Consider the following 27,947-nt stretch of genomic DNA (forward strand, 5'->3'; position numbering starts at 1 on the left):
TTACCTCCCCACATGGCAGCGTATTCATATCACCAATGATATTGAGGATTACAGTTCTTAATTAAGTGCATAATATTTCTGTGAATCAAGGAAGTCCTAGACTAGATGTCACAGTTGTACTCATTTCCACAGACGATGGATCATGCACAGAGCAGCACAGATCCAGTCACAAGTAGAATTGAGAGGTTTTGCTGTAGCATGGTGTCTGACTGTAACTACCACATAGAAGGTAGCACAGAATTCGGCCATGCACTGACGAATAAACAAATTATGCCCTAATTCAAAAATGTGGATCTCGCAGTGGTGGAAGTACTTTGATTTTTTATTTAAGAAAAAGTATCAATACCGCAAAGTAGAAATACCATTAATACCATTAATACCATTAAACCAGTAAAAGTCTTGTATTCAAAAAGTACAAAAATATTGGCATCAAAATATACCTAAAATACCAAAAAGTGAATTATTCATTTATTTCATTATGCATAATGTCCCATTTCACAAGTTTTCAAATGTATACAAATATATTGAAAATGGCAAAGTATACTGTATATGGGGGCTGAAGTGGTTAATGTATGTTTTGTAATAATAATCAAAATCTACAAAGTAACTAGTAACTGAAGTTTTCAAATATTTGTAGTGGAGTAAAAAGTACAATATTTGCCTCTGAGATGTAGTGGAGTAGAAGTAATAGTACTGACAATTGGAAATACACCAGTATAGTAAAAGAATACCTCAAAATTGTACTTAAGTACAGTACGTAAATGTAATTAGTTACTTTCTACGTCTGGGATCTCGGATCCACATGGGAACAGTGTGGACCCCATCCCCCCAGAGTTGGGGAATTAATGATGTCATTGGTTTTAACATAGAACACCCTGTGACAAACGTCAAGAGACGGAGCCACACTGTTTATCCACAAACAGTAAAATGTCCAGCGTCTTCTATACAATGTTCTGAAATGTTTTATACACTAAAATATTGAATGGCTTTTTTTAAGTGAAAGTCTATGGGAAAATTTAGAGAATTCTCTGTTAAGCTGGAAAGTGGTCTGTATGTATGGACATCCAGATGACACAGCAGTGTGACCAACTCAAGGACTCCGGCACAAATTGGCCAAATTGTCTAATAAAAAGGCATACATTTTGAAAATAGCAGATCTACAAGCTCACAACGCCTCGCAATGTTAGGCGTTGTGAGCTTATAGATCTGCTATTTTCACAATTTATCTGTGGAAAAGAGTCAAACAAAATGTTATCCCTCAACTCCTACAATTCCTAGTGCTTGTCAGGGTGGGGGGTCCCCGGTTAAAATATGATTATTTTGGGGGTCGCAGCCTGAAAAGGTTGAGAACCACTGATCTATGATATCTATGACATACGTATTGTAGGGCATCAATCTGTGTTTCAGCTAAATCAGAGCCCTTTTGGCGTTTTTATACACACGTCTGTGAGTGATGTGTTCCCTGTGTATTTCGAGAACCGTGGGAAGTTGGTCCGATCGGCGGTTGTCAAAAACGATATCTATAAATCCTCAAATCCCCTTATATGGAGCACCCTGATGTCATCAATATGATGTCACATAGTACTTATGTCATAGACTGGCCTGGACACCATATTTGGGCATGACTGACACGGAACACCATGTTTGGGCATAAATGGGACAAAGGGGGGTCGAAACTTCGGTCACAAACGTGCTCCTCTAACCTTTAGACCAACGCTGTAACTTAGCTCAATAATATACTATCTAAATACTCTGTATCTCTCCACGTTCCTCCTCATTGCAAAGTGTGAAAATCACCTCCCATGCAAGACATCTAGAGCAAAATCATCAACATCAAATCCATGCTGGAATACTTACACTCAGTGACAGGAAACGACGTTTTGGTTATAATAAACATTTATGATAATATGCTAAGCAGGTTAGTGCAGATCCTTTCATCTCTGCACAGTAGCATGAATGGATGGGACTGTATCTTTGTTCTTAACAATAAAAGTTGGAACTTGTATTTCTTTGACCAAAATAAAATCAATCAATCGATCAATCAATCAATCAATCAGAGCAGGCTGGTTGTAATGTACTGTATGATGTTCTATATATTCATACCTGCTGGTTTATGACCAGAAAGCCCTCTGAGAGGAGTCATCAGTAAACACAGCATTCTTCATTGTAAGAACTTCCTCTAGTCTCTGCAGCCACCACCAGCCAACTCTTGGAGTTCATCTCACTGAAACTAAACTGTCACAGAAAGAAACAATCAGTCATACAGTATTATTTCCTTGGCAGACTTGAGAGGTTGGCCAATTCATACAGTTAGCTTGGTGAAGTTAATATTGCTTAACTGTATATACAGTATTTCTCTCAAGTGCATCGGGGCATCAGGTAAAACAGCTGACATCACACATCCATATACACTTAAGTGTGTTGTTTGATTGTGCAAACAACTGCTGAGTAACAGATTTAAGCAATACACATGAGTCAGCATTATACAAATCACCATGGGGAATGACTTTAATTGCATTCTGAACTGAGAGAGAGAGAAAGAGAGAGAGAGAGAGAGAGAGAGAGAGAGAGAGAGAGAGAGAGAGAGAGAGAGAGAGAGAGAGAGAGAGAGAGGGGGGGTTAACAATATTGTCCAAATGGAAATTTATGCAATCAATCTTTTGTTCAATCAATCAATCAATCAATCAATCAATCAATCAATCAATCAATCAATCAATCAATAAATTGCCATCTTTGGTTACCACTGGTACCAGGCCTGTATGAGGAAATTGGTTTGAAAACACCTGCATCAACCATCAACCAACCACTCCCCACGCTGCCACGCAGCTTGCTTACTTTTATCACCAAATAAATTCATTCATTCATTTACCTACCTACCGCATCCCTGCAGCTGCTGGAAGGGAGGGGGAGGATGATGGTGATGGTGATGGAGCCCTATGGATGGAGCCTCATTGTTCCTTCTGGTCCCAGGTTGGTTTCATCTGTGATCTTCCTCCTGAAGAAGACCCCCGAGCAGCATCTCAGCCACTAACAGCCCGGTTCTGAATGCATCAGAATGCATGGGATGCATCATGTTATCGCTCATCTTCGCAGGGATTATTATTATTGCCATTTAAAATGATGAGGTTTTGGCATCACATCACGGCTCGGTGGTGTCTCTACGTCCTGTAACGTTGCCCTGTGTGGAGGGGCGGGACCAGCGCACCTTGCTGCGAGGCTGATTGGACGACGGTGGTGTGTGCGCTGTGCTCTGATTGGCTCTGCCCCATTGGCGACGTTCCAACGCTGCGCTGCTCTCTTGTTGCCGTTGACAGGCACATTTTTATATGCGTAATTGTTTTTGTTGCATAGATAAAATTTGTTGCATTTTGTTAATTTCAGATCCTAGAGACAAGTGGTGTGCTGTTTTTCTATCTTTCAAATAAAACAATATTGACATTACAAATAAGCTGGCTGGCTAAAAATACAAATCAAGAATGGGAGGGGACATTAACAACATTGCTGACAATGCAAACATCGCATTTGCATTTGCAATTAAAATATATAAAATTAAATTACATAATTTTTTTTGGTGAAGCGTTTAAAAAAATATATTAATAATAATAAGCAAGGCACAGCCAGGGGCAGGCAATAACTATTATGTTATGATATTTATACAAAAGGAGATTTCCAGTAATGTTATATCTTCAGGTAGGTGAGGTCTATACAGTTTCCTGTTCTTTATCATACCATCATTTACCAATGGTGTAAAGTAACTAAGTACATTTAGATTATTATTACAAATACATTAACCACTTCAGCTCTGTATACCATTTGAAAATACCCGATCTACAAGCGATACATTGTGAGCTTGTTAGATCTGCTATTTTCAAAAGATTTGTATATTTGATTTTATACATTTGAAGACTTGTGAAATGGGGACATTCTGCATAATGAGTACTTTTTCTTTTGGTACTTTAAGTACATTATGATACCAATTTTTACTTTTACTCAAGTACATTTTGAATTCCAGTGTTTTACTTGTAACAGAGTATTTCTACATTGCTGTATTGATACTTTTACTTGAGTGAAAAATGTGAGTACTTTTTCCACCACTGTCAGTGAAGGTGTTCCGAAGGCATTCTGAAGGACTGGAACGTGGCCAGTGACATGGGGGGCGGGTCCACTCGCCGGCTTGAGGCTGATTGGCTTGTCGGGCTCGTCACATCCAGGCTCCTCCTCCTCATCTGAGAATCGTATGCATGCAGTTGCAGAACGTCTAGATCTGGAGGAGCTGTTAATGTTTAATGCTGAGACGCTGCTAATCAAACACATATCAGTAAGTTATCTACTGTTTATTTACGTTTATATGTTGTTTTGTATGTTGGCTCAGTTGCCTAGTTACAGCTGAAGACAGTGTGTTTTATAACAGGCAGAAACAACAGGTAATCTCTACTCTCTGAAGCCTAGTTGTAGCATCAGTTAATATAGTTGTTGTTTGTTTAAATATCATTACATTGAAGTAGTGTTGTTGTTATTTGTGTTAATGTGTAGAAACCATAGACACACGGGTCGCTGCTGGTGCTGAACCAGAACAAACATGGCATCGACTTTGTCTTTTCTTTTGGGTTGGTTTAAGCCTCGTTCCATGAATGCCAGCCTGCTGTGCAGTCAGTTCAGTGCATGGGGTGACGCAACGCCTGCAGATTCTGTCCATTCAGTGAGCAGATGGATGGAGCCAGCATCCTATAGCAGGGGTCTTCAACGTTGTTCAGACCAATTGGACGGACCCCTTAGCTGAGAGAGAGATGAAGCAGGGACCCCCACTACATATTGTATACAATTATGTTGAAAAGTTTAAACTTTTCCCTAGATCTCATAGATGGCTTCATAACTATCATCAGTGTAAAGTTGGATTCATGTTTCTGTGTGTTTTCAGACATTTAACCACTTAATCCTTCACTACTTAGTAACCGTGACCTTTCATTCTGTACTTAGTCTGCTCTTGTTTCCCTCTACACCAAGCTCACAGTGAGCTTGTAGATCTGCTATTTTTGGCTAAAGTTCTCCTCAGAATGGGATGCTAGGGTTAAGTGGTTAATGTAAGTAGTAGTTACTCTGAGGATAATTCCCTGTTGAAGACCCCTGTCCAGTGTGTTCTGTACAAGATCCTGTATGATGATCCAATGTTCTGTTATGTACTAGATCTATGTGATCCGATGTTCTGTTATGCACAAGATCCATATCTTATAGCAGGGGTTCTCAACCTTTTCTGAACACTGAACCCCTCCTTCTTCAAAGGTTCAACTGAAGTACCCCCTGTGATTTAAATGCTTTGCTAAATAGGAATACACATGTAAAAGGGTAGGCTACACATGCAGTGAACAATTACAAACTCTCAGACTCACTTTAGTCTCAGTCTCAAACTTTATTGACATTCTACGGTGTATGTACAGAATACATTTTTTTATTTTTTTATATTATTTTGCCCACACTTTTGTGAACCCCCTGCAGTACCAGCAAGTACCCCTAGGGGGTTCACAAGCCCCTGGTTGACAACCTCTGTCCTATAGACCAATTATTTGTTTACCAACATTGAGACTGGATGCACAGGTGATTGTTTCATGCAATTCAATTCTCAACCTGTTGTTTCGGGGTGCGCTGGTTTCAGCACACCACAACCCCCTCTTGTGTGTTGGCGAGACCTGACAGAATGGGTTTGACGTAGCTGTAGTATACAACCCTCGTAGACGTATTTATGATTCTGACGTCAAGACGTCAGAATCATAAATACGTCTACGAGGGTTGTATACTACAGCTAGGTTTGACGCTTGTGCAGTATGACGCTTGCAACCAGTGTGACGTTGTGTCTGTGTTGTAATGTAAAAGATCCTATTCTATAGGATTCAATGTTATGTAGACTGTAATGTACAAGATATAGGGGGACAACATCAAACATTGCAAATATTGCACCTTATACAAAAAACTTTCAAGTCATCTAATTAAGTTTTTCTCTCAAAACATTTCCAATGCAAAAATATTGAGAGTCCTAGGGTTCCCAAGGAGGCAAAAATCCAATGCAAAAGAATTAGGAGGGAGACCACTGTGTAGTGTGTACAATGCAAAATAAAAGTTTGAATGCCTGCAAACAGTTTTTTTGCAATGCATGCATTTGCAAGGATAAACAATATGACCTATTGACTGTGTAACGTGGTCTACTTTGCAACTTGCCTACAGGGCTGAGCAGAATAAACAAAGGAGCTCCGCACACACTGTGTGTAGCTCTTTTAAGTGCACATTTATTGGCACATGATGCAACCAGGACCAGGGCTGAGGAACCCTGCATGTCAGAAGGGCTTTTCATGAGTTAATAGTAATCGTTGACCCCATTGGTTCTCAAAGTGGTGACTTGTTTATCTGCTATTTATGAAGCAAATGAAAATTTTCAAATGTTTGAATAATTTAGACTTTATTTGTTTTTTTCCTGTAAATGAATGCCCTACTTCATCATACAAGAGACGAGAGTCGCACAAAAGTAGTGAAAATGGCAGATCTACACAAACAATGTTTACTATCTGAGTCTGAGTTGTAGTTGTTTACTTCAACAGTTGCATCTCGTATCATTGACATCATTATTCCCTCATTTTATTCTCAGTAGCAACATTCTTCTTGTGTGCAGTGAGATTAAGGACCTTGGTCACTGTATCTCTGATGATCTCACAGATGACAAAGACATCCATAGACAACGCTGCAAACTGTATGCCCAGGCAGACATACTAATGCGGAAATTTCACAAATGCTCTGCAGATGTCAAGGTATCACTTTTTAAAGCTTTCTGTACACCGTTGTATACTGCTCACCTGTGGAGTAACTACAAGGCTAGCAGCATGCAAAAACTAAAAGTTGCATACAATGATGCTTTACGGTTGCTGGTGAGGGTACCATGATGGCACAGTGCCAGCCAGCTGTTTGTTAAAGGGCAAGACCACTTTGGTAGAGGTTTGGGTTGTTTAGTTACCTTGCCATGATGTAACTCCAAAGGTGGACTAGAAATCTAAAATAATTGCTCCATTGTTTAGAAATTGATAATTCAAAATATGCTCCTCATTGACTTACATTGTACGGTGAAACAGCTCTCAAAGTCACTCTTTTAGCACATAAACAAACACAAACAAAGCTGATTCTGACAATATAGAACATCACCAAACCCAGTACTGTTTGTTTTTTTAATAAAAATGTCAACTTCCTGTTGATTTTACTATTTGAAGATCTGGATCCGGATCCGTGGATCCAGTCCGGGTTTTCTTCTTAATAAAAATAGCAAAATCAACAGGAAGTTAACATTTTTATTAAAAAAACAAACAGTACTGGGTTTGGTGATGCTCTATATTGTACTGAATCAACTTTGTTTGTGTTCGTTTACATGCTAAAAGAGTGACTTTGAGAGCTGTTTGAACGTATAATGTAAGTCAATGAGGAGAATATTTTGAATTTCTAAACAACGGAACAATTATTTTTGATTTCTTGTCCACCATTAGAGTTACATCATGGCAAGGTAACTACACAACCCAAACCTCTACCAAAGTGGTCTTGCCCTTTAACTTGGGGGTACCTACATGTCGAGCCCTTTTAAGAAATGTAATGTACAAATTCATATGTCGTCTTGAAGAGTCTGACAATCAAGTTATTAAGATTTTAATTAACCCTGTGAAGAGTTCTACTCGGTTCTCTTCCATGATTTGGAGACATTGGCGCAACAGCCTCTACAGACTGTGAGCAGCTGTAGTTGCTCTGATTTTATGTTTTTCTTTTGTTTGTTTTTTTGCTTTTTTAATTATATTTATCTTTGTGTTTTTTGTCATTCTGTTTGTGATATGGACCCCGAGTCTGAAATAAAGATTGAATTGAATGCATGGTCACTGCTTTACCAGGACACTGTTTACCCAATGGGCATACAGTGTCCTGATAAAGCAGTGACCATGACCACAACTATAGCTGTATGCTTACACAAGATGAGAGTGGATCAGTAAGATATTATCAAAATACCCACAATTAACGACCCATCAACACCTCCCCCTGTGAACCCACCGTCAGCCTACCACCACCTACTGTACCTACTGCAGTGGTTCCTCAAGACCCAAAAGAGAAATCATGTTTGCCCGGGACCCAAACTAGTGAAATAGCAGATCTACAAGCTCCCAACGCATCGTGTTGCGCGCTTGCAGATCTGCTATTTTCACTATTTATTAAATATTTATTTTCTGATCTTGGGAATTTCTTTGATTATTTAAAAAAAAAATTGAATTTGTTTTCAACTCATGAATTTGTGATTTTCTGTGGAAAATAATGACAACATTTAGGAAACAGAAAAATAAAGGGATATTAACTTGAGTCGCGACCCTCGAAAATTGATCTGCGAGCCACAAATGGGTCCCGACCCACTGTTTGAGAAACAGTGACCTACTGTGTCCGACCATGTCACTGAATTCTTGGTACTCCATATATGGAGCTAACTGACATATCTCAGTCCGACATCATGGCATCCATCTTTGGGAATATTGGGACTCCATATATGGATGTGACTGTCTTGCATTGACATCACCAGGATGACACACGCACCGAAGCCAACGATATAGAGGCAAGGGAATCACAGAGTTGGTTCAGATCCCAGGGTGACCTCCAACTGATTCTCCTTCTCGGCCCTGGTGAAGTGCTGTAGGCTGGGTGTGTACTTCCACTGATGACTGGACACAGGCTCAGCTGGCTTCTTTGTTGCAGGCTTACAGAAGGGGATAATTATATCTGTGAATCACACAATTCAAAAGGCCACACTGCAATGTACTTGGCACCAAAGATCACACTGCAAACAGAGCAAAACGGAGCAAAAGAAAAAATATATACAAATGGATAAGACACAAATAGGAGAAACCATTTCATATAAACACTGGTGCATGAGAGCATCCAAAGATTTTCAAGGTTCATTCATTTGTCCCACGTGTTATACTGTACACAGCACATTCTGCCACAAATTGACTGGGCTCCAACAAAATGAGAATGAAATGACAGACTGCATGTTACCACATAACCTGTGCTCGTGATCTAAACGTGTGTCAGCTGAGGTTTAATGAACAGGATTAGATTTGGTCCTCAGACTCACTTGCAGTCAGTGGCACACTGCTTTAACCTGACTCTGCCAGATGTGGGTGGTATTGAGTAACCAGGTTCCCCAAGTAAGCTGTGAAGCAAGCTTCTTGGATCTGGTAGAGCCAGGTTAACACTGCTTGCCTGTTGATCAAACGTTCTGTGAAAATAGCTATAAGATCACGTGTTGCAATGCAGCTCGCGTGTGTGAGCTTGTAGATAGGAAAATGTAATTTAAGAGATTTGGTGTAGATGGGGAAAAAAGGACGGGCAAAGTACAGGTCAGGGTTTAATAGTTAAAAGCTTTTCAGGCATCACTGTAATGGATACAGTTAAAATTCAGAACAACAATTTATCATTGTCTCATTCTGTCTCTACCATCTCCTTCTTTCTTTTCCCCAGTAATATGACATCTTTATCGCAAACAAAGGAGATATTCCGGAGAGCGGAGGCGGTTTGCTTCGATGTGGACAGCACAGTCATCAAAGAAGAGGGCATTGATGAACTCGCCAAATTCTGTGGCGTGGGAGATGCAGTCACAGAGATGTATGTGTAGTTGTGTACAGTATTGTGTATATAATAGGGGTGCAACAGTTAATCGAACTATCAATTTAAGTTATTATAAAGAATTACAAATTTAATCTTGGGCATGTCATTGTAGGCAAAAAGTTTCAAACATTTTGAAATTAGCCACTATACAATCTTGTAGATCAGCTATTTTCACTATTTTAGCATGTGTCTCATTTGGGACTCTACTGCGCATGCTTCTATCGTCTGAAGTAGAGGTACTTCCGGGTACTTGATGCGCTTCTGAGTAACTTTCATGGAAATGAATAGGTGGGGGGCGGGGCAGTCCACCCTCTAGATATATTATAACTATGATTGGCATTCCTCTGCACTGTGGAACAACTGAACGTGAATCCTCTTATTGCTACATGTCAGGACTCGTAAGGCCATGGGGGGCTCTGTGACGTTCAAGACGGCTCTGATAGAGCGTCTCTCCATCATCCGATGCTCCAGAGAACAGGTGAACAAACTGATAACGGACCACCCGCCACAGCTGACTCCAGGTATTAAGTAAGTGTGTGCACTTGAACCCATTAACCTGAGGCCGATTTAAAAAAATGTCTTCTAAATCCTAACAGTTTTCTGAAAAACGTATGTCGGTCTCTGATAAAAAGGCTAACATGTAGCGTGGCACTTCTTGTGGTTTGTCCAGGGAGCTGGTGGATGACCTGCACCAACGCAATGTGAAGGTGTTTCTCATCTCGGGGGGCTTCCGTTGCATCGTGGAACACGTGGCGTCTCAGCTCAACATTCCTCTCCACCACGTGTACGCCAACCGCCTCAAGTTCTACTTCAATGGTGAGTGTGTGGTACCTTACCAGACCTGGCTATTTCTTTGTGCCAAACAACATCGTCATACGACAAAGCATAAATTAGGTTTAAGAGAGTTGTGGAATATTACAGATGATCAGAGTAAAAGATTGTTTAAACGTAAAGCTCTATTATGTTTTTGCTTTGTGTGTGTGTGAATGAAAATATAAAATTATGTTTTGTCTAGCTGCTCTTCTATTGAGACATTTAGATCATGTGCCTAGGTTGGACACAACCTTTGACACGATCCTGTTTCTGGTTTGACAATTTCTAAAATTCACATTCTACGATCGATGTTCGGACAGATACTGACATCCTGATGTCCTGCTGTCGGCTTGGTATGACACAGACTTTAAACCAACAGCTTTGAAGAACTGAGCTCTCCTTTTAATTTTAAGTTAGGACTAATTGTCAAAAGTTTGAAACAACTCAGCAAATCATCTCCCCCAATGTTCATGCACTTTCTATCATCTCCACCAATGTTCATGCGCTTTCTGTTTGAGCGCTCTTTTCAGCTACTGTTTTAGTTCCTCATCCAAATAAATGGTCCTTTCAGTATTTTTGGTGCAACTTGTTGCAGTGGCGTACCCACTGTAGAGGCAGGGCAGGCGGTTGCCTGCCCAACTAAGATCTCGCCTCCCCTAAAAAACCCAAATAACCAGAAAATCTTTGAACTGAGCAGATTGGACCTTCCGTTCCAGAGATAATGGCCAAAACATCTTGAAAATGGCAACTTTCGCCGATTTTCGATCGCCGATTTTCGATGGAGTTGAAATTTATTGCGACACTGACTTGTTGACTTGTTTAGGTGAGTACGCTGGTTTTGATGAGACTCAGCCCACAGCGGAGAGCGGTGGCAAAGGCAAGGTCATCAGTATGCTGAAGGAGCAGTACGGCTTCAAGACCGTCGTCATGATCGGAGACGGAGCCACGGACCTGGAAGCCTGTCCTCCTGCTGTAAGGAATCTCTCTCTGCATGACGTCTTATTTTCCTAAGCAATTCCATTGAGACATTTGTCGATTAATTTGGCTATAAGAGAGTTAGAGGTCTATATGATTAGTTCTTTTTACATTCCTTTTCGTGTGTTTATCCTTACATTCCAGGTGGAAGTTTGTTTAACTCTTATACTGCCAAAAACGTTAATTATTTTTTTCTGTTCTTCACAAAGAACCAGGAGATAACATTTTCCAAAAAGTTGCTGCTCCATTCACTTCAATGTTAAAAAATAAACAGAGAAAAAAATAACATGTTTCCTATGTTTTACCTGGAAACATGCTGGCAGAGGTGGCAAACTATTTTTGAAAAACCCTGTCAGTTTAAGAGTTAAAATTGTTCACATTGGCAGCGACAAAGCAACAAGCTACAAACTTCGAGAAAGGAAAAACTCATTCTTAACCCATTAACCAGTTAAATAAGCAAGGGATAATCAATGGAGAGCTGGTCATTATTGAGAAATAAACCCTGACAGGGTGAATGTTTATAACTCTGAAGGGTGCGTCCAGTGCAACGTGGTCGGCTCGGAAAACAACGCAAAGTGTTGATAAAATAGAATCAATATTCTGTTACTGCATTGTCTATTTCTCACTTCGAATGTTTTCAAAAACATTCTTGAGTGTAATGTTTAGCTGTAAATGACATTGTGTGTTTGTTTACATGGCTGCAATGTTGGATACGGCTATAATCAAGCAACGCAGATTGATTGTCTTTGATTAGACAGCGGTCTGTTATGGGTTCAGCAGTCATTATAAAAAAATAACAGACTGATTCATTCAGTGAATCATAATCAAGCATTCAACCAAGCCGTGTAATAGCCAGTGTTATTTAACCCTAGCCTTTGCATTTACACAGTGTGGCTTGAGCAACACTTCCAACGGCAACTCGACAGCAGTGTATCTGGCCATGCTCGTTTTGTAGCTTTTGTCGCCGCTAGTGTGAATACAGCATAAGACGTAACTACTATTATCGTCTCTGTCGGGTGGAAACCTCATATGTCCAAAACTGTTACTTTTCAGTTTTCAAATTCAAAAATAGCAAAAGTAGCAGATCTACAAGCTCGAAACGCATCGCTTAGCGCTGTGTTTCAAGCTTGTTGATCTGCTATTTTTGTGTGACGCTTTGGTACGGTCAAGTAGGGCATTAATTTACGAAAACGATATGTCGTGATACTGGGTGATTGTATTGTATCAATCTACGTTTCAGAGCGCTTTCATTGGATTCGGTGGAAACGTCACCAGGTCCCAGGTGAAGGAGAGGAGTTCATGGTACGTCACTAGTTTTGGAGAGCTGCTAAAGGAGCTGGAGAAGATCTAACAACATGACTAATGTTAAAACCTCCTGGTGGAGTGGAGGCGTGCCTTCCATGCATTTATATCAGCTACTGTTCTTAGACCCATCCGGTCAGTAGGTTTTTATAATGAATGAAAAGAGTTTACACTACAATAGTGAGTCGATTTTTTTTTACCTCTTTTGACCAATTTTTACCTTGGCTTTGTCGCCCACTTGATTTTTATACTGTAGAGTACTAAAATAAAGATAATAAAGTATAACAAATATTGTCTTTATGGAGACATATCGGTGTCTTTGCACTTTTCATGGCATTGCTTTTATTAGTGAAGTTAGTACAACTCCTGTATGAGCAAAGAAGACACGTTTTATTGAAATGTATAGATTTTTTAATTTTGCCATGGAATATGGACAACTAATAACTATAAAATTGTGTCTTTGTAATGATTTAAATCATGTTGGCACATTAAAACAGAAAGAGACACACTGTTGTTTTGAGTTTGTTTATTTGAGTTGTTGGCATGTTTTTGCCAACCCCCCCTGTGTTGACTTGTTCCCTTGTGAACTGACAAACAGAAGATAAGCATGCATTGTTTGGTAACACTAATCTGAAACCATGTCTTCTGAGATATAGATGCACTGTATGCACGTTGGTTCACCAGAGGTGGTAGAGACCAGTGTTATCAAACTTTACAATGGTTCATGTTTTTAATGCCCTGCTGTATACTAAAAACATGTTTTATTTTAAAGGGCTGAGCATTTAATCTTTTCAAGAAGCCCACCAGCACAGTACAAGATAAAAACATCAAGTGCTTTGCATATCAAGACGGGGGGAAAACCTTACGGTAAACAAAAAACGCCACAAGACGCAATGGGAAATACATAAAATACACCTCTATGTTATTCTGAGGGTTTGATTTGTATCATCCATGTCAAATCTGCTAATATGTTCCATTCAGAGAATATAGTGTCCAGTGAAGAATAATAAATAATAATATAGTCCGGTAAATAAGTCCATTTTCCATTGGCTTTCTCTTGAGCACTTGACTGTGCAAAGACTTTGATGACATCGTATTTCAAAGTGCACTTTGCATTATTCCTATCATAAATTATGTAATAAATGTGAAATATTTACATTAAATAAATAAATAAATAGTTTTTGTATATATTTGAGTACAAGTAGTAGTAACTCATGTCTTTCCATAGATGCCTCTATTTAAATTTACCCCTTATTGCATTTTCACACAGGTATTATATCCTAAATAAGCTCTCCCTTCCAATTCCTTCATTTATACTTAATTACGCGCCGGTATCCGCACACCGAAAATAGCTGAACTATAAGCTCAAAACATTTCACGCTGCGATGCGTCGGTGCGCGACACCCACGTGTAACTAAGTCTTAACTCGGGCTCGAGCGGTCATTTGGCTCTCTGTACAAAGTGTCATCAGACCTTCACCCAACATCTGTCAAGCGTAGTTTATACTCCATAGTACGGCGGTGTTACCTTGTAGATCTGTTCTTTTTTGCCAAGCGACACCCTTGTGCCATGTAGTATAAACTAGGCTTCCTTAAGGGGGAATAGTTGTTATCTCAGATCGCTCATTCTTCCACTTGTGCGCTCACAATGGTAACGAGTTTCCCCCATCATCATGTTTTCTCTTTAACAACAGAAACAAATGGACTGCGTGTTTCATTGTCTCCTGTGTCTCCGAGATAATTCTGGACACCCTATTATTACCAGTTTTTTTCAAAATTAGACAAAAAGCAGAAAAGAGTAAAAGGACAGAACAAAGAGAGAGAGCGAGAAGAAGAGGGAGGGCTGGTTGGAAACTGACAGGATATTGTTGAGGCCCACGGCAGTGACGTTCTGAATGGATGGTGACAATTCAAAGGGGCTTGGATAACCCCCGCTTTACTGTAGCGGGGAGGCCTTGGTTGGGATCATGACCCTGCAGTCCATGTGTTGGATGAGAGGAACTGGAGAAAAGATACAAGAAACCATGGGGGTTTAATAATGAATGGTGATAATCATGATAAATACTCAATACTCTGTTAAAGGAACACATGTCATTGGCAATCCACAGCTTCATCTGTACTTCGTACATAAAGAGGCTATTTTTCTGTTAAAGGCGGTGTGATTACTCACCTGTGTAATACACTGCCTCATCCCAGCCCTCCTGCTGCCACGCTGCGTTCCTCGTGTTTTCTCTGGATTGGAGATCTTTGTAAGCTGAAATGAAAGACAGATCACACTGTATGACACTGCAAAGATGTGTATAGATATTATTAATGAACATATCACTGTATGACACTGCAAAGATGTGTATAGATTTATTAATGAACATATCACTGTATGACACTGCAAAGACGTGTATAGATTCATGGAGGTCGATGGATTGATTGAATACTTTATTAGTCAGAAATGTAAACAGCACGTGGTACAGTCAGACATTAAAGCTAAAAGGATAACACAAAAAAATCCTGGGGACTTGTTCCCATTGTGGTCCTATGTATTCAATTCATCAACAGCATACACAATTAACACTAATACATGTCATCAACAAATACAAACACTATATGTACTTTTGTGTAGGCCAATTCTGAAAGAAACCAGTGTTTCACATCTTTTAATGGATGGTGTCGGGCATTCCACATTTTGGTGGCAGAGCAGTAGAAATAGAAGAATGCAATGAGAATGATCCCATGTTTGTCCTAAATTTGGGTGGAACAAGATCATGGTCGCTCCCTCTAGTGTTGTGGCTGTGGGTGTCACTCACTTTGGAGAAGTAGTTAGACATCCGACATGTATGGGTGAGGGTATGAATGTGTTTCACTGTGTAAATCTGTTCTTACCCCAGAGGTGGTGGACCATGTAGAGGTTCCCTATCTGGGAGAAAAAGCCTCCCACTGCCTCACTGTTGTGCTGTCGGTAGCCGATGGCTCTGGCCCTGTGGAGCACAACATCCACACTGTCACCACACTGGACAACCAAACTAAAGCTCAGTTAAACACAACTAGAGCCTGCACTCCAACTGCATGGTAAAAAGAGCAATTTTATTTGAACTTTATTTGAGTTTCGGTCCGTAATGGATTCTTCTTCAGGTCAGTTTTGACCTGATGGGGACATCCCATGTTATCCCGACCTGAAAATGTATTTTCTGTTTACTAAAGAGCTGGAGAGATGGGGGGCCCCTGTTACTGATGTTATAACGTTACTGTAGGGAGTTTCTCACGATGCAACCTATATTCATATACCCCAAAAAAGCGTTTGACAACATTTATGGTTTGAAATATGTAATGTGAACAAGGTAATTATGGTACAGTAGATTGTCTAGGTTCAGTGGTAACCTATGACACTACAATATGAAAATAGATCCTCTCTGTGGAATATGCCTTATTAATGATGTCTGCACAGTAAGTACAGATGTGTGATGTGTTCAAACCTTACCAGTAATTACCCCACTCGATCATGGTTCCTGGCTGCAAAGATGAAAGCACAACAAAAGAGGTATTAAAATATGTTATAAAGTTCTGTATCATTTTCATGTCAAGGACCCCCAAATTAATACGTACTTGGCTGCGGAGACCCCCCATCTAAAAATATTTTGTACCAGGGACTCCCCTCCCCCTCCCCCATCAGGCACTGGTCTCCTAACTGTACCTCCTAGACTAACTAAATCTAATCTATCTAAATCTGGTGACGGTGCATTTATTCACTATGGAACAACATTCCTGATGAACTGAGATCTGCTTTTAAAAGCTGGCTTAACCACTTATGCCCTATATACTTTGTCTATGAGATATGTGACACGTTTGTACTTTTGTACGAGCTTGTACTTTAGATCTGCTATTGTTTTAACAATAGCAGATATATTCTAAACCAAATTAGGGACGCAAGGTTGAAAGTGGTTAACACCTACCTGCTCTCTCGGGTTAGTGTGTGTGTATATGAACTACTGATATAGCACATTGAGTTTACTGCGTGTTAAACGGGCAAAGCAAATAAAGGTAACTTGACTGGACTTGCAGTGTAAAGGTATGAGGACAAGGCTTTGATAATGTGCTGCATAACTTCACCCTATAAGCCTGTCACAATCGCGCACTAATGCGTAGAACAACACACAGCCAGTCTCCAGTCTGTGAGGAGAGAGAGAGAGGGAGAGAGAGAGGCCCACATTCATCATGTCCCAAAATGATGATGGCCGCGGACCCTCATCTCAACATATTTGTGCCAGGGACCCCCAGAAGCAAAGATTTTAGTTAGAAATGTTTGCTGTAATGTTTTGGTGATGTTATATTAACTAATTTAGCTGGGGACCCCCTGGTACCCCCCCAAGGACCCCGGACCCCACTATGAGAACCAATACCCTAGCATCCCTATTCTGGGTCATAATATGCAAAAATAGGTAAACATTATTTAGATAGGTAAACATTATTATCAAAAATAACCAATCTGACTGTCTAAAATGTAGGTGGAGATAGTGAAACCTATGATGTGAATAGTCATTCTTATACATTCTATAATCAGGCTCACTTCTAGTGAAATTAAACTGTTCCTAATTTTTGCTGCAGACCCCCTGTAACACCATGGAAGGACCCCCTTGGTGTCCCAGAACCCCACATTGGGAACCACTGTCCTAGAGAGCTAACCTTGTGTTTTGGATCATACTGGATATAAAGGATCTTGAGAGGTGTGATTTAATGCCAGAGCTCAACCCAACCCAACCCAGGTCAGGTCACAATCTGAAGCGTTTATCATTCCTTTGTAGCCTGCCGGATCCGGTTGCATGTTTATTTTTGTCTGTGGATGGCTATAGATAGACAGGAAAGGAAGGGGACACCACCTTTACCGTAGCTCAGAGTCCTTTCTCCGTAATAAGGAGAATTTGTGGTGCTGAGAATGGCACCAGCACAGCCATAAGCTGGATTGAAAGCTATTCAGGAAAACGTGCTTGTTTTGTTTTATTGTGTAGCAGGAGATGATGTTATCGTCAAGAACACAGTTGTAATTGGATCTGGGTGTGGGGAATAAAAACGCTGTAGAAGCATTGGCGTGGAGTGGGTTTGGACTGGGATTTCATGTTGAACCCAGTTAAAGATCTGGTCCTAGGCCAGCGTGTTTAAAGGTCGTAACACACGGCAAGCGGTTCACACGGGCGTTACCGCTGTTTTGTCCTCCTGCGCGGTGAAAACAAAAGCTCACCACAATCCAGCTCTTGCCGCCCGCGCGTGCACAAACGAGCGCGCGCGCGAAAGTTTCACGGGACCACGCCCGCTCGCCTCACCGCCCCTCAACTTCTCCGCACGTCCCAAATAATCGCCCGCCTCTCATTGAAAATGAATTACATAGGCACGCTGGCCGCTTGCCGTGTGAAAGGACCTTAATGCTTGTTACTTAAGGCTTGTTTTTCTTGACCGCAATGTAATTTAGATAGCATGTTATTAACAGATGCTAGGTTCATTGTTTACCTGGTATCCTATAGTTTCAATGCACAGATTATTATTTTGATAGTATATAGTTTAGACTGATGCTAGGTTCTGGTTTTACCTGGGATCCTAGTTTACTGAGGCACTACACTGTCTCTCTGCATTCTATGCATGTGTTTACCTTGTTTATTGTAAGTCACTCTGGATAAGAGCATCTGCTAAATGCCTACTGTAAATTGTACATTTCACAGCAAAATCCTAAATATTAACGGGTCACTTTTTTACACTCTCTGAGTCTTTGAGTTAAATGAACAGTGAGGACCTTGCAGTGTGTGGTTCCAGTGACGGAACAGGCACCTAGGCTAAAAACATCACGCTTTTGTGTGTAATAGATTTTAATATTTTTGGAGCATGACCCAGTGTGCGGACTCTTATTTTTATTTTATTTTACGTTTGCTTCTGCCCTGCACCTGGCACTGTATACATACTGTTGCTGTCGGGCAGAAACCTCTTATCTCCATATTTTATCTTTTTTGGTAAATTAATGCCCTACCTGATCATACTACAGCGTCACACAAAAGTAGCAGATCTACAAGCTCGAAACGCGTTTTTAGCTTAAAGATCTTCTACTTTAGCTATTTTCTTTATTTGAATCCTGAAAAGTAACAGTTCTGGACATATGAGGTTTCCACCCGACAGAGACTATTTGTTTATCGGTTCCAGAGAGCTCACCCTCAGCTGGTAGGTGCGGAGCTCGTAGATGTTGGGTCCCTCCCTGGGAACGGGCTCGTTCCAGAAGCTGAACTCCAGCAGGAGCTGGTTCTTACGAGACAACAGCATCTTCCCCCGTTCCTTCCTGTACGCCAAGAACTCCTGTCCACACACACACACACACACACACACACACACACACACACACACACACACACACACACACACACACACACACACACACACACACACACACACACACACACACACACACACACACACACACACACACACACACACACACACACACGCCATGAAGAATAATATAGGTTCTATACTGTAGATTCACGTTCACTCTCTACTGTTACACTGAGAAAGCAGGAACAGTGCTACTACCATTAAATGAGTGAGAAACTATGATCTCGTACCATGGGCGACTGGGCCTTCTGCTCGGCCGCCCCCGAACTGTGGAACGCCCTCCTGAGAGCACCACAGTCGGTTGACTCTTTTAAGAGAGGACGAAAGACCTACCTTTTTAACAAAGCATTTTTTTTTGGGTACACTGGTTTCACCTCATGTTTTAAATGTTTTGTTTCAGTTTCTTAGATGTGTTTTAATGGTGTGATGATTCTTTTATTTTATTTTATACAACTGCCTATTGTAGCACTGATTTTCACAAATATAAAGTGCATTCATTATAAATACAATCCATTATTACTATTATTATTTCAAGTTTGAGGGAGGTAACATTAATGTTTATTCTTCTGAAGTTTAATGCGACAGTGGAGTCAGTACAGATAATGGACATGGTTGTAATGAAAAGAACACTGGTATTTATTTAATTTAGTTTTATTTTCTGTCAGCCTGTCCAGTCTACATGGTTCTCCAAATAAAGCACTAGATGGACATTTCCACAAACTTCCACATTGTCAAGAACATTGCTGACACAGCCACATCAAGAATGCCACAGCCACGGTGACGGTTTAAGATCACAATACTTGGTAATCTTGTCAGCAACATTGTCTTAGTGCCACCATGGAACTCAGAGAGTAGAACACTGCACTGGGTAGTTATGCAGTGTGCCAGTTTACCACCCTGAAAGTAGAATCCAGTCATCTTTACCTTGTTCTGCCTGAGCTTGTTCATCACTTCAGTGAGAGCTGGGTAGCCTCCTCTGTAGCGCCACAAATGGACTGGAAAAACAATAGATCATTACTGTAGATGCAGCATAGAGCAAACTGTTTGGCAATGCGCATTGCCAGTTTGACCGGTTACAATTATGTGACTCACCTATTATTACTCACCTATTCACAGTCTCATTTAATAGCATTAGACCTGCACACACACGCGCGTGTGTGTGTGTGTGTGTGTGTGTGTGTGTGTGTGTGTGTGTGTGTGTGTGTGTGTGTGTGTGTGTGTGTGTGTGTGTGTGTGTGTGTGTGTGTGTGTGTGTGTGTGTGTGTGTGTGTGTGTGTGTGTGTGTGTGTGTGTGTGTGTGTGTGTGTGTGTGTGTGTGTGTGTGTGTGTGTGTGTGTGTGTGTTCTCGTACCAGCCTGGTCTTGCTCTCCATACCAGGTGTTCCAGGTTCCCACCAGTTCACAGGGGTAGAACTTGTCAGCATGGATGGATGGTAAAACCTCCTCACTGTGATGGACCAAAAACCCTTTCAATTAGGCCAGCCCTACCACTTCAGTGAACACATGTCATATGTGTGTGTCATATTGTTGCTGTTGGGCAGAAACCTCTCCATACTTAGACTTTTAGGGTTTATTTCGTAAATTAGCGCCCTGCTTGATCATACTACAGCATCACACAAAAGCAGCAAAACACATCGCTTCGTGCTGCGTTTCGAGCTTGTAGATCTGCTACTTTTCAATTTGAATCCTGAAAAGTAACAGGTTTCCACCTGACAGAGATGCTAGATTTGTTCTTTGATTACAAGTTTTCTTTATTTGTATAGCCTCTGTAATTGTGCAATTTTAAGGGAGATTCGTTCATAATTTAAGCCCTTTTGGGATTATGACTTCTCCAGCCCCATAGGGCTACGTCGTGCAGTGACAAATAACACCCTCTTCCCCAATCCGGCTTCCTATGCCCCGAACAGGGGCAAATTGTGTTCATATTGTCGCTTGGCCATGCCAGTAAATGTAAATTGAATTACTATAACATCTCAACAACATAACATAGCAATGAAAATGTACAGTTCCAGTTTCTAAGTTTGGTGTTAGATAAGATTTTATTGTCACTGTATGGAACATACAACAAAATTTTGTTTAGTGCATCCAACAAATGGGCAGCATCAACAAAGAGATACAGATAGAGCAACTTTATGCAATTAACTGTTAGTCCGTCATAGGCAAGTCATCACAGTCTGTTGTCAAATAAAAACATCCTAACTACATACATTAAGTCTTAAGAAAAGATCTTGAAATATTGAAATATTAAAACAAGGGGAGACCACGGGGAACCATCCACTAGGTACAATATTGCACTTGCCCAATAGCCCATATTGCACATGGCATCATAAACAAAGAGAACAGAGTTTATGTGTGTGTGTGTGTGTGTGTACATGTATGTGTATTGGTGTAGCTGCTAAGTATAGGCAGAATGCCAGCAAGTCAAGTATGAGGGGGTTGGTGTTCTACACCATGCTGTTATGTCAGACATCTGACAGGAATAGACCTGTAGACATTAGTGTTGCCAAGTCCACTTATTTGCCACGACTTTTGGCTTGTTCTTTTTCAGAGTTGCGGGAAAACATTACGAGTCGCGGGTTGCGTTTTTTTTTTACTTGCTTTAAAAATGCGGTGGCTTCTTTGGCAAATCAAACAAGCCAAAAAAAATCGACGTTATACTATTATTCCCCATAGGTTTGGGGAGGAGTGTGAATCAAATTGAGTGACAGAATCGGTCTGGTTCCTCTACTTATTAAGCCCTGGCTCAAGTATGTGTGTAATGCTATAATAAATAACCAAAACATAAATCATTAAAGACCTACATAGTAATTGTAATGATATATGCATCTAATATTTGTTTATGAGGAATATATGGCCATATTATTGTGCTTGTTTTGGCTTGTTTTTCGAGGTGACATTTGGCTTATTTCTCTCGCAAGAGTTGGCTTGTTTTTAGAGGTGGGTTGGCTAATTTCTCTAACGAGAGTTGGCAACACTGGTAGACATCTTCTCAGCACAGTTTGTTACACACCTCAACATCTGTGCCTGCTGCACTATTAGCTTACAGCACAAAGAGATTGGTTAATATAACAAAATAGCACTTACACTTACTTAAGTTTGTTGTATGCATCCAAGCACTCTGGTTTCACATTATGGACTGCAAAGAAAATACAGTTGATTAAAAAAGACATGACATTTATTTAAGACAGATGATTTTGAGGAGGTACTGTAGGTATAAATTGAATGCGTGTGACGCTTACACTGGATTTTATACAGGTTGCTCTCCTCGTTCTTGGTCAGCAGGGTAGCGTGTGCGTCTTTCCTGGGATCAACCTTCCTCACAAACAGTGACTTGAACCAGTTGTCCTCTTTGTGTCGGACGCTCGACACCGCCAGACCCCTGCAAGTAATACCAATAATACATGGTTAAAGCAAAATAAAATCTCATCACTGAAAAAGTCCACTCCACTGGACATGTCATAGTATAAACGTCGCTGTCTGGCAGAAACCAGCTAACTGTCTTTTTCAGCTTTTTTTTTTTTTTTCATAAATCAGTGCTACGATTAGCTGGTTTTGCTGACTCCGCCCCCTTTTGAACTCCAACCTCATTGTGAGCTTGGAGGTCCATTCAGCTGTTCTTATCAATAATGAACAAAACCTTCTAACTCCACTTTTTGTTTAGTTTTTTCATTTCCTGAAAAATGAACTTTTTGGAGTTAGATGGTTTCTGCCCGACCGCAGAGATATGCTTTTATGAAATATCGTAGAGACGGAGACTATTATGATTTTATGGAAGATGGTTCCGAACATGCTAGTTTCACCACTTCAAATGCTCTAATCTTAAAATAACAACCGAAAATAGCTGATCTACAAGCTCTCAATGCGTCTGCTCAGTGCTATGCATTGAGAGCTGTTTTCGCTGCGCAACATGCTTCCATAGAAGACAGGCTGACTGCTATGGAATTAATCCAAATGACTGAAATCAGTCGTGGCGACTGAGAACTTTAATCCATGATAATAACATTCACCTCAGAGGCAAATACTGTGCTTTTAATTCACTACAATTATTTGAAAACTTGAGTTAATACTACTTACAGTACTTTGTAGATGTATTACTATTATTACAAAACATACATTTACCACTTTGTTAAGTATATATGTTACAGTATTATTGAAAAAACAGTCAGATTGAAAAAGGAGCGCTCGTTTTCTTCAAGTTCATCTCCTGCAGCGGAGGGGGGGGGGGGGGTTACGATTCTGACCCTATCGGGACATAACTCGGAAGCCACTGAGTCGGCTGAAGGTGACTTCGCAACGCTCGGTACGGCGACTCGCTCGCCTAAGCTCGCTCGGCGGTGCCTCTTGTGGCTCAAGTCACCTTCAGACGACGGTGAAAACGAGCGCACCTTTTTCAATCTGACTGGTTTTCCAATCATACTGTGATATATATACTTCAGCTATTTGAAAATCTCCTATCTATAAGCTCACAATGCTTTGTGTGATGCGATCCGTAGTGAGCTTGTAGATCAGCTATTTTCGGCAAAGAGGCTTGATGTAGAGGGGAAAAAAACAGCAACCCAAGCCACAGGTCAAATTTACTGATTATTGAGGGTTTGAGTGGTTAAATGTCTGAAAATAGCTACACATTAAAACGAAGCCAACTTATTAACAGAAAAGATAATGTGTAAACAAACAAACAAAAACAGAAACACAACACTGATGACAGTGCTGTCAAACTAATAAAATACACAATTCTATACAATATGTAGTGGGTGGGGAGGTCCCTGCTACATCTCTCGAAAGGGTCTTGCTCCTCGTTACATCTCTGAGCTCATGCCCTCCTATATATGTCTCCCTGTGGCCTGAGGTCGTCAGGCCAGGCTCTCCTAAAGGTCCCTAAATTGCACCTTGTAACTAAGGGTGATCGGGACTTAGCCGTCCGAGTCCGACCTCCTCCTAGGCTTTGGAATGCTCCACCCGAGATAATTCGCCTCACTGATTCCATCTTTTAAATCACTCTTAAGAAACCATGTTCCAGAAAGCATTCCTGTAAACAACCTTTTCTTTCTTTCATTACCTTTTGCTCATGGTTATTCTGTGTTTCATTTGTATTAGCTCATTACATTTTTCACTTGTTTATTACCCATTACCTTGTTTTTATTGTGTATTCTGTCCTATGTTTGTGCAGCACTTTGTGACTCATGTCTAGAAAAGTTATTATTATTACCTCTCTCTCTCAGCTAAGGGGTCCTTGACCTGAAAAGACCCCTGCTCTAAAGATTACTGAAACAGTGTCCCTTGTTAATAGCAAGGGTAGCTGTATGTTCATGTTGAATACATACAGTTACATGCACCAATCTTACAATCTACAGGCTACAGAATTAAGAAATAAGAAAGATAGTCACGTTTCCCTTCAATGATAACAGTGGAAGTAAAGACAATATTTTAGCAAATTGCATAGATAGACAATGGTGCATCCACATAGTAGTGCAATAATAAATAAATAAACAGAAGCATCAGACATGACCAGTCCCAGTAACACGTTGACTTAATTGTGGCCTCCTCTACATCAAAACAAAATAAGTTAAATACAGCCCAGAGGAAAATAACAAAAATCATGACCTTGAGCCTGAATAATGGTCTAAAAACAATGAATATTTCCAGCCATAACATCTTGGTTATGTTATTTTTGTCCTATAAGCATATCATATATGGTATGACCTTCAACACAGCGCAACCAATCAAATCGAACCAATTAATCAATAATAATAGGTCCACGAAAACGTTGTAGTATTTTGGAAGCATTTAACTTTGTGGGACAGCCTGACAGGACAGTCACAGTGTGGCTAGCTGAGGCTAAAGCCCTGTCCCTTTCTAGCCATGGATACACGACGGTCGTCTGTCATGACAATCATGGATGAACTTCAACCTGGTGTTTGCATTTTCTCCATTTACAGCCCGTACATCTACATAAACGTTCAAATTTCAAATATAAAGTGCTTACCTCATGGCCACGGATGTTAAAATTATGTACGGTCTCTCAAAAGTACCCGTATCTTCTGTATTATTCAATAAAAAGCATTTCAATACGACTGGTGGCCATTTTCTCATAGAGTTATAATGTATCAGAGTGCAATACACCTCCCAACCGATAGGGTCGCATAGTTGAAAGCAAATGGAGGAAATACGGAGAAAATGGCCACCAATCGAATTAAAATCCTTTTTATTGAACAATACGGAATATATGGGTACTTCTGGGGACCCGTACATAATTGTATCATCCGTGGCCATAAAGTCAGCTTTTTATATTTGAAATCTGAAAGTTTATGTAGATGTACGGGCCATAAATAGAGAAAGTGCAAACACCAGGTTGAAGTTCATCCACGACTGTCATGATATGACAGTCATGTATCAGGGCTAAGTCCCATCCATATCCACTGCAGAGCAGAACAACACAGCTATAAGCTAACAAGCTGCAGGAAAAATCATGAAACCATCAACTGTACAAACATCTCTTAGACTAAACAATATACTATGCATGTGAATGAGTATCAGACCTGTTCAGAACGACGACGTGTCCTGACCACTGGGCCCTGGTTCTGACCAGAGCCGGTCCATTGATCATCCTCTGAAGGACTCGGGTCGCCATCTTCACTGTCTCTAAAAATGACCCAAGGCAGCCACAACAATATGTTGTTGTTACATCTGGCCACCAGGTGGTGGTAGAATACCATCTTCACTGTCTCTAAAAATGACCCAGGAAGGCAGCCAGGAGAGAGAGAGCTTTGTTGTTGTTGTTATATCTGGCCACCAGGTGGTGGTAGAATACCGTGTACACTCATGTTCGTAATGTGTATGTCACGTGATTGATTGATTGATTGATTGATTGAATACTTTAATTAGAAGTTTGCAGAGAAAAAAGCACAGTACAGTAGTAGTACAGTTCAAAATACAAGGTCAACTAAAAATGATGAAAAGCCCAAAGAAGCCTTTCGGCTTGATTCAATAGGGGTCCTCACGTACTCAATTCATACGACAATAAATGACAGATATACACTACTATGCAGAACATCATATAAACAGTTCAACGGTAAGAAAAACAAAAAATATGTAAATATGTACAGTAAACAGTGATCCACCCGATAGGCCTATTATAACTCTATGGTAGAGAGTTCCCCCATCTGAAACAGTTTGTGCCAAAAAATCTAAATAATTCAAAAATGTCCAAACATTTTTGATATTTTCAAACATTTTAAAAAATAGCAGATGTAGCCTATGACACATTTTGCTGGGGACCCCCTGGAACCCACTTTGAGAACCACTAGTGTAGTCTGTTATCCATAGATATTACTGTATGCTGTTATCCACCAAACACTTACGCACGCACGAGCACACAGGCCCACCCACACACGCACACGTGCACGCGCACGCACACGCGCGCGCACACACACACACACACACACACACACACACACACACACACACACACACACACGTCAGTTTTCAATCAGGTAGGCTGACTGACAACTTGCAGCTGCGACAACACGAGTTGCGCACGTGCAGCCACCTTCACTAATGGGCTGGAGTGTGATGGTGACGCAGTGATTAATTAATTATAACTAGGCTTTATCTCTCTGCTTGTACAGTTAATTACTCTTTAGCCTACTAAAGAGCATGAGCATTTTATTTAGCCTATGTTTCCCCCGTCTCCTCTTTAATAGTTTATTTAAAAGTTCAGTTTTGAAAGTGTGTAGAAGACTATTGTGTGCATCAACAACACATGAACATCAAGTCAAGTTCAACCTCAGGTAAGCCGTGATGGAAGAAGTACTCACATGTTTTGCTTAAGTAAAAGTATTAATACCACAATGTAGAAATACTCTGTTACAAGTAAAAGTCCGGAATTAAAAATGTACTTGAGTAAAAGTACAAAGGTATTGGTATCAAAATGTACTAAAAGTACCAAGAGTAGAAAGTACTCATTATGCATAATGTCCCATTTCAGAAGGTATCATTATGCGTAAAATGTATTAACATATTTTTTAAATAGCAGATCTACAAGCTCACAATGGGTTGCATTGCAAGGCATTGTGAGCTTGTGTAGTTCTGATATTTTCAAATGGCCTAAATGTATATAGGGCTGAAGTGGTTAATGTAAGTTTTGTAATAATTATAAAGATCTACAAAGTAACTAGTACTTAAGTTGTCAAATAATTGGAGTAAAAGTATAATATTTGCCTCTGAGATGTAGCGGAGTAGAAGTAAAAGTACTGAAAATTGGACGTACTCAAGTTAAGTAAAAAATACCTCAAAATTGTACTTAAGTACAGTACTTGAGTAAATGTACTTAGTTACTTTCCACCACTGAGCAACACCAACACAACAGCTCTTGTGAACTCGACCTTAATTTTGTAATTAGCTGACAAACATTGTTAATTGCTAACTTTGGAAACTGTCTGAACAGATTATGTGTCTTTATAGCATAATGATATGACAGTCTGTTATCAAGGCAAGTGTCTTTAATGCAGTGCTTCTCAAACCTTTTCATGTTCAACTTAAGGACCCCCAAATTGATATTTATTTGAAGGTGGAACCCCCATTTGAAAAACACTTTTTTCTACTTTTTTCTAGCGTGGCACGAAGTGACACGCTGTGAGCTTGTATATCTGCTATTTTTGAATAGCCAACATATAAGTGGATAAAGTGGTTGAAATGATTGTGATGCTAACTTATCTACTTTTGCTGGGGACTCCCTGGTACCCCCCCAAGGACCCCTCATTAACACCAAATTGGCCAAATTGTCAATTATGACATGAACGTGTAACCTAAATCAGTGGTTCCCAAACTGGGG

The 27,947-nt window shown here is 40.3% G+C and overlaps 2 protein-coding genes across 3 annotated transcripts; one reads left to right on the forward strand and one right to left on the reverse strand.

Moving 5' to 3' along the window:
* Positions 1 to 4,230: 4,230 nt before the first annotated feature.
* psph (phosphoserine phosphatase) lies at positions 4,231 to 13,268 on the forward strand. Of its 2 annotated transcripts, XM_080429669.1 has the most exons (7): positions 4,280 to 4,318; positions 6,635 to 6,794; positions 9,523 to 9,666; positions 10,063 to 10,197; positions 10,340 to 10,485; positions 11,306 to 11,454; positions 12,698 to 13,268. In XM_080429669.1, the coding sequence occupies exons 2-7, from the start codon at positions 6,787 to 6,789 to the stop codon at positions 12,806 to 12,808; spliced, it is 693 nt and encodes a 230-aa protein (XP_080285795.1). In that variant the 5' UTR covers positions 4,280 to 4,318; positions 6,635 to 6,786; the 3' UTR covers positions 12,809 to 13,268. The 2 variants fall into 2 exon arrangements, with proteins under 2 accessions (XP_080285796.1, XP_080285795.1); XM_080429670.1 differs by lacking the exon at positions 6,635 to 6,794 and having other exon boundaries at positions 4,231 to 4,318.
* On the reverse strand, positions 13,269 to 25,767 carry LOC308086216 (protein NipSnap homolog 2-like). The gene is made up of 10 exons (XM_080429668.1): positions 25,654 to 25,767; positions 22,357 to 22,496; positions 22,208 to 22,253; positions 20,470 to 20,564; positions 20,043 to 20,113; positions 18,942 to 19,082; positions 16,231 to 16,262; positions 15,636 to 15,730; positions 14,929 to 15,012; positions 13,269 to 14,759 (listed from the first exon to the last, which is right to left on the reverse strand). Exons 1-10 carry the CDS (start codon positions 25,743 to 25,745, stop codon positions 14,695 to 14,697), a joined length of 861 nt encoding a protein of 286 aa, XP_080285794.1. The 5' UTR covers positions 25,746 to 25,767; the 3' UTR covers positions 13,269 to 14,694.
* Positions 25,768 to 27,947: the final 2,180 nt, after the last annotated feature.

This window comes from Gymnoscopelus braueri, assembly GCF_963280865.1.
Source record: "Gymnoscopelus braueri genome assembly, chromosome: 5".
In the NCBI taxonomy this organism is placed as follows: Eukaryota; Metazoa; Chordata; class Actinopteri; order Myctophiformes; family Myctophidae; genus Gymnoscopelus; species Gymnoscopelus braueri.

Coding starts and splice junctions, on each gene's coding strand:
- LOC308086216 (XM_080429668.1), bottom strand. CDS start 25,745: ATGGCGACCCGAGTCCTTCAGAGGATGATCAATGGACCGGCTCTGGTC. Junction 20,565..22,207: donor GATGCATACAACAAACTTAA/GTAAGTGTAAGT, acceptor GGTCCATCACAG/TGAGGAGGTTTTACCATCCA. Junction 20,114..20,469: donor TGGAGAGCAAGACCAGGCTG/GTACGAGAACAC, acceptor TTGTTTTTCCAG/TCCATTTGTGGCGCTACAGA.
- psph (XM_080429669.1), top strand. Junction 10,198..10,339: donor CAGCTGACTCCAGGTATTAA/GTAAGTGTGTGC, acceptor TGGTTTGTCCAG/GGAGCTGGTGGATGACCTGC. Junction 10,486..11,305: donor CCTCAAGTTCTACTTCAATG/GTGAGTGTGTGG, acceptor TGACTTGTTTAG/GTGAGTACGCTGGTTTTGAT.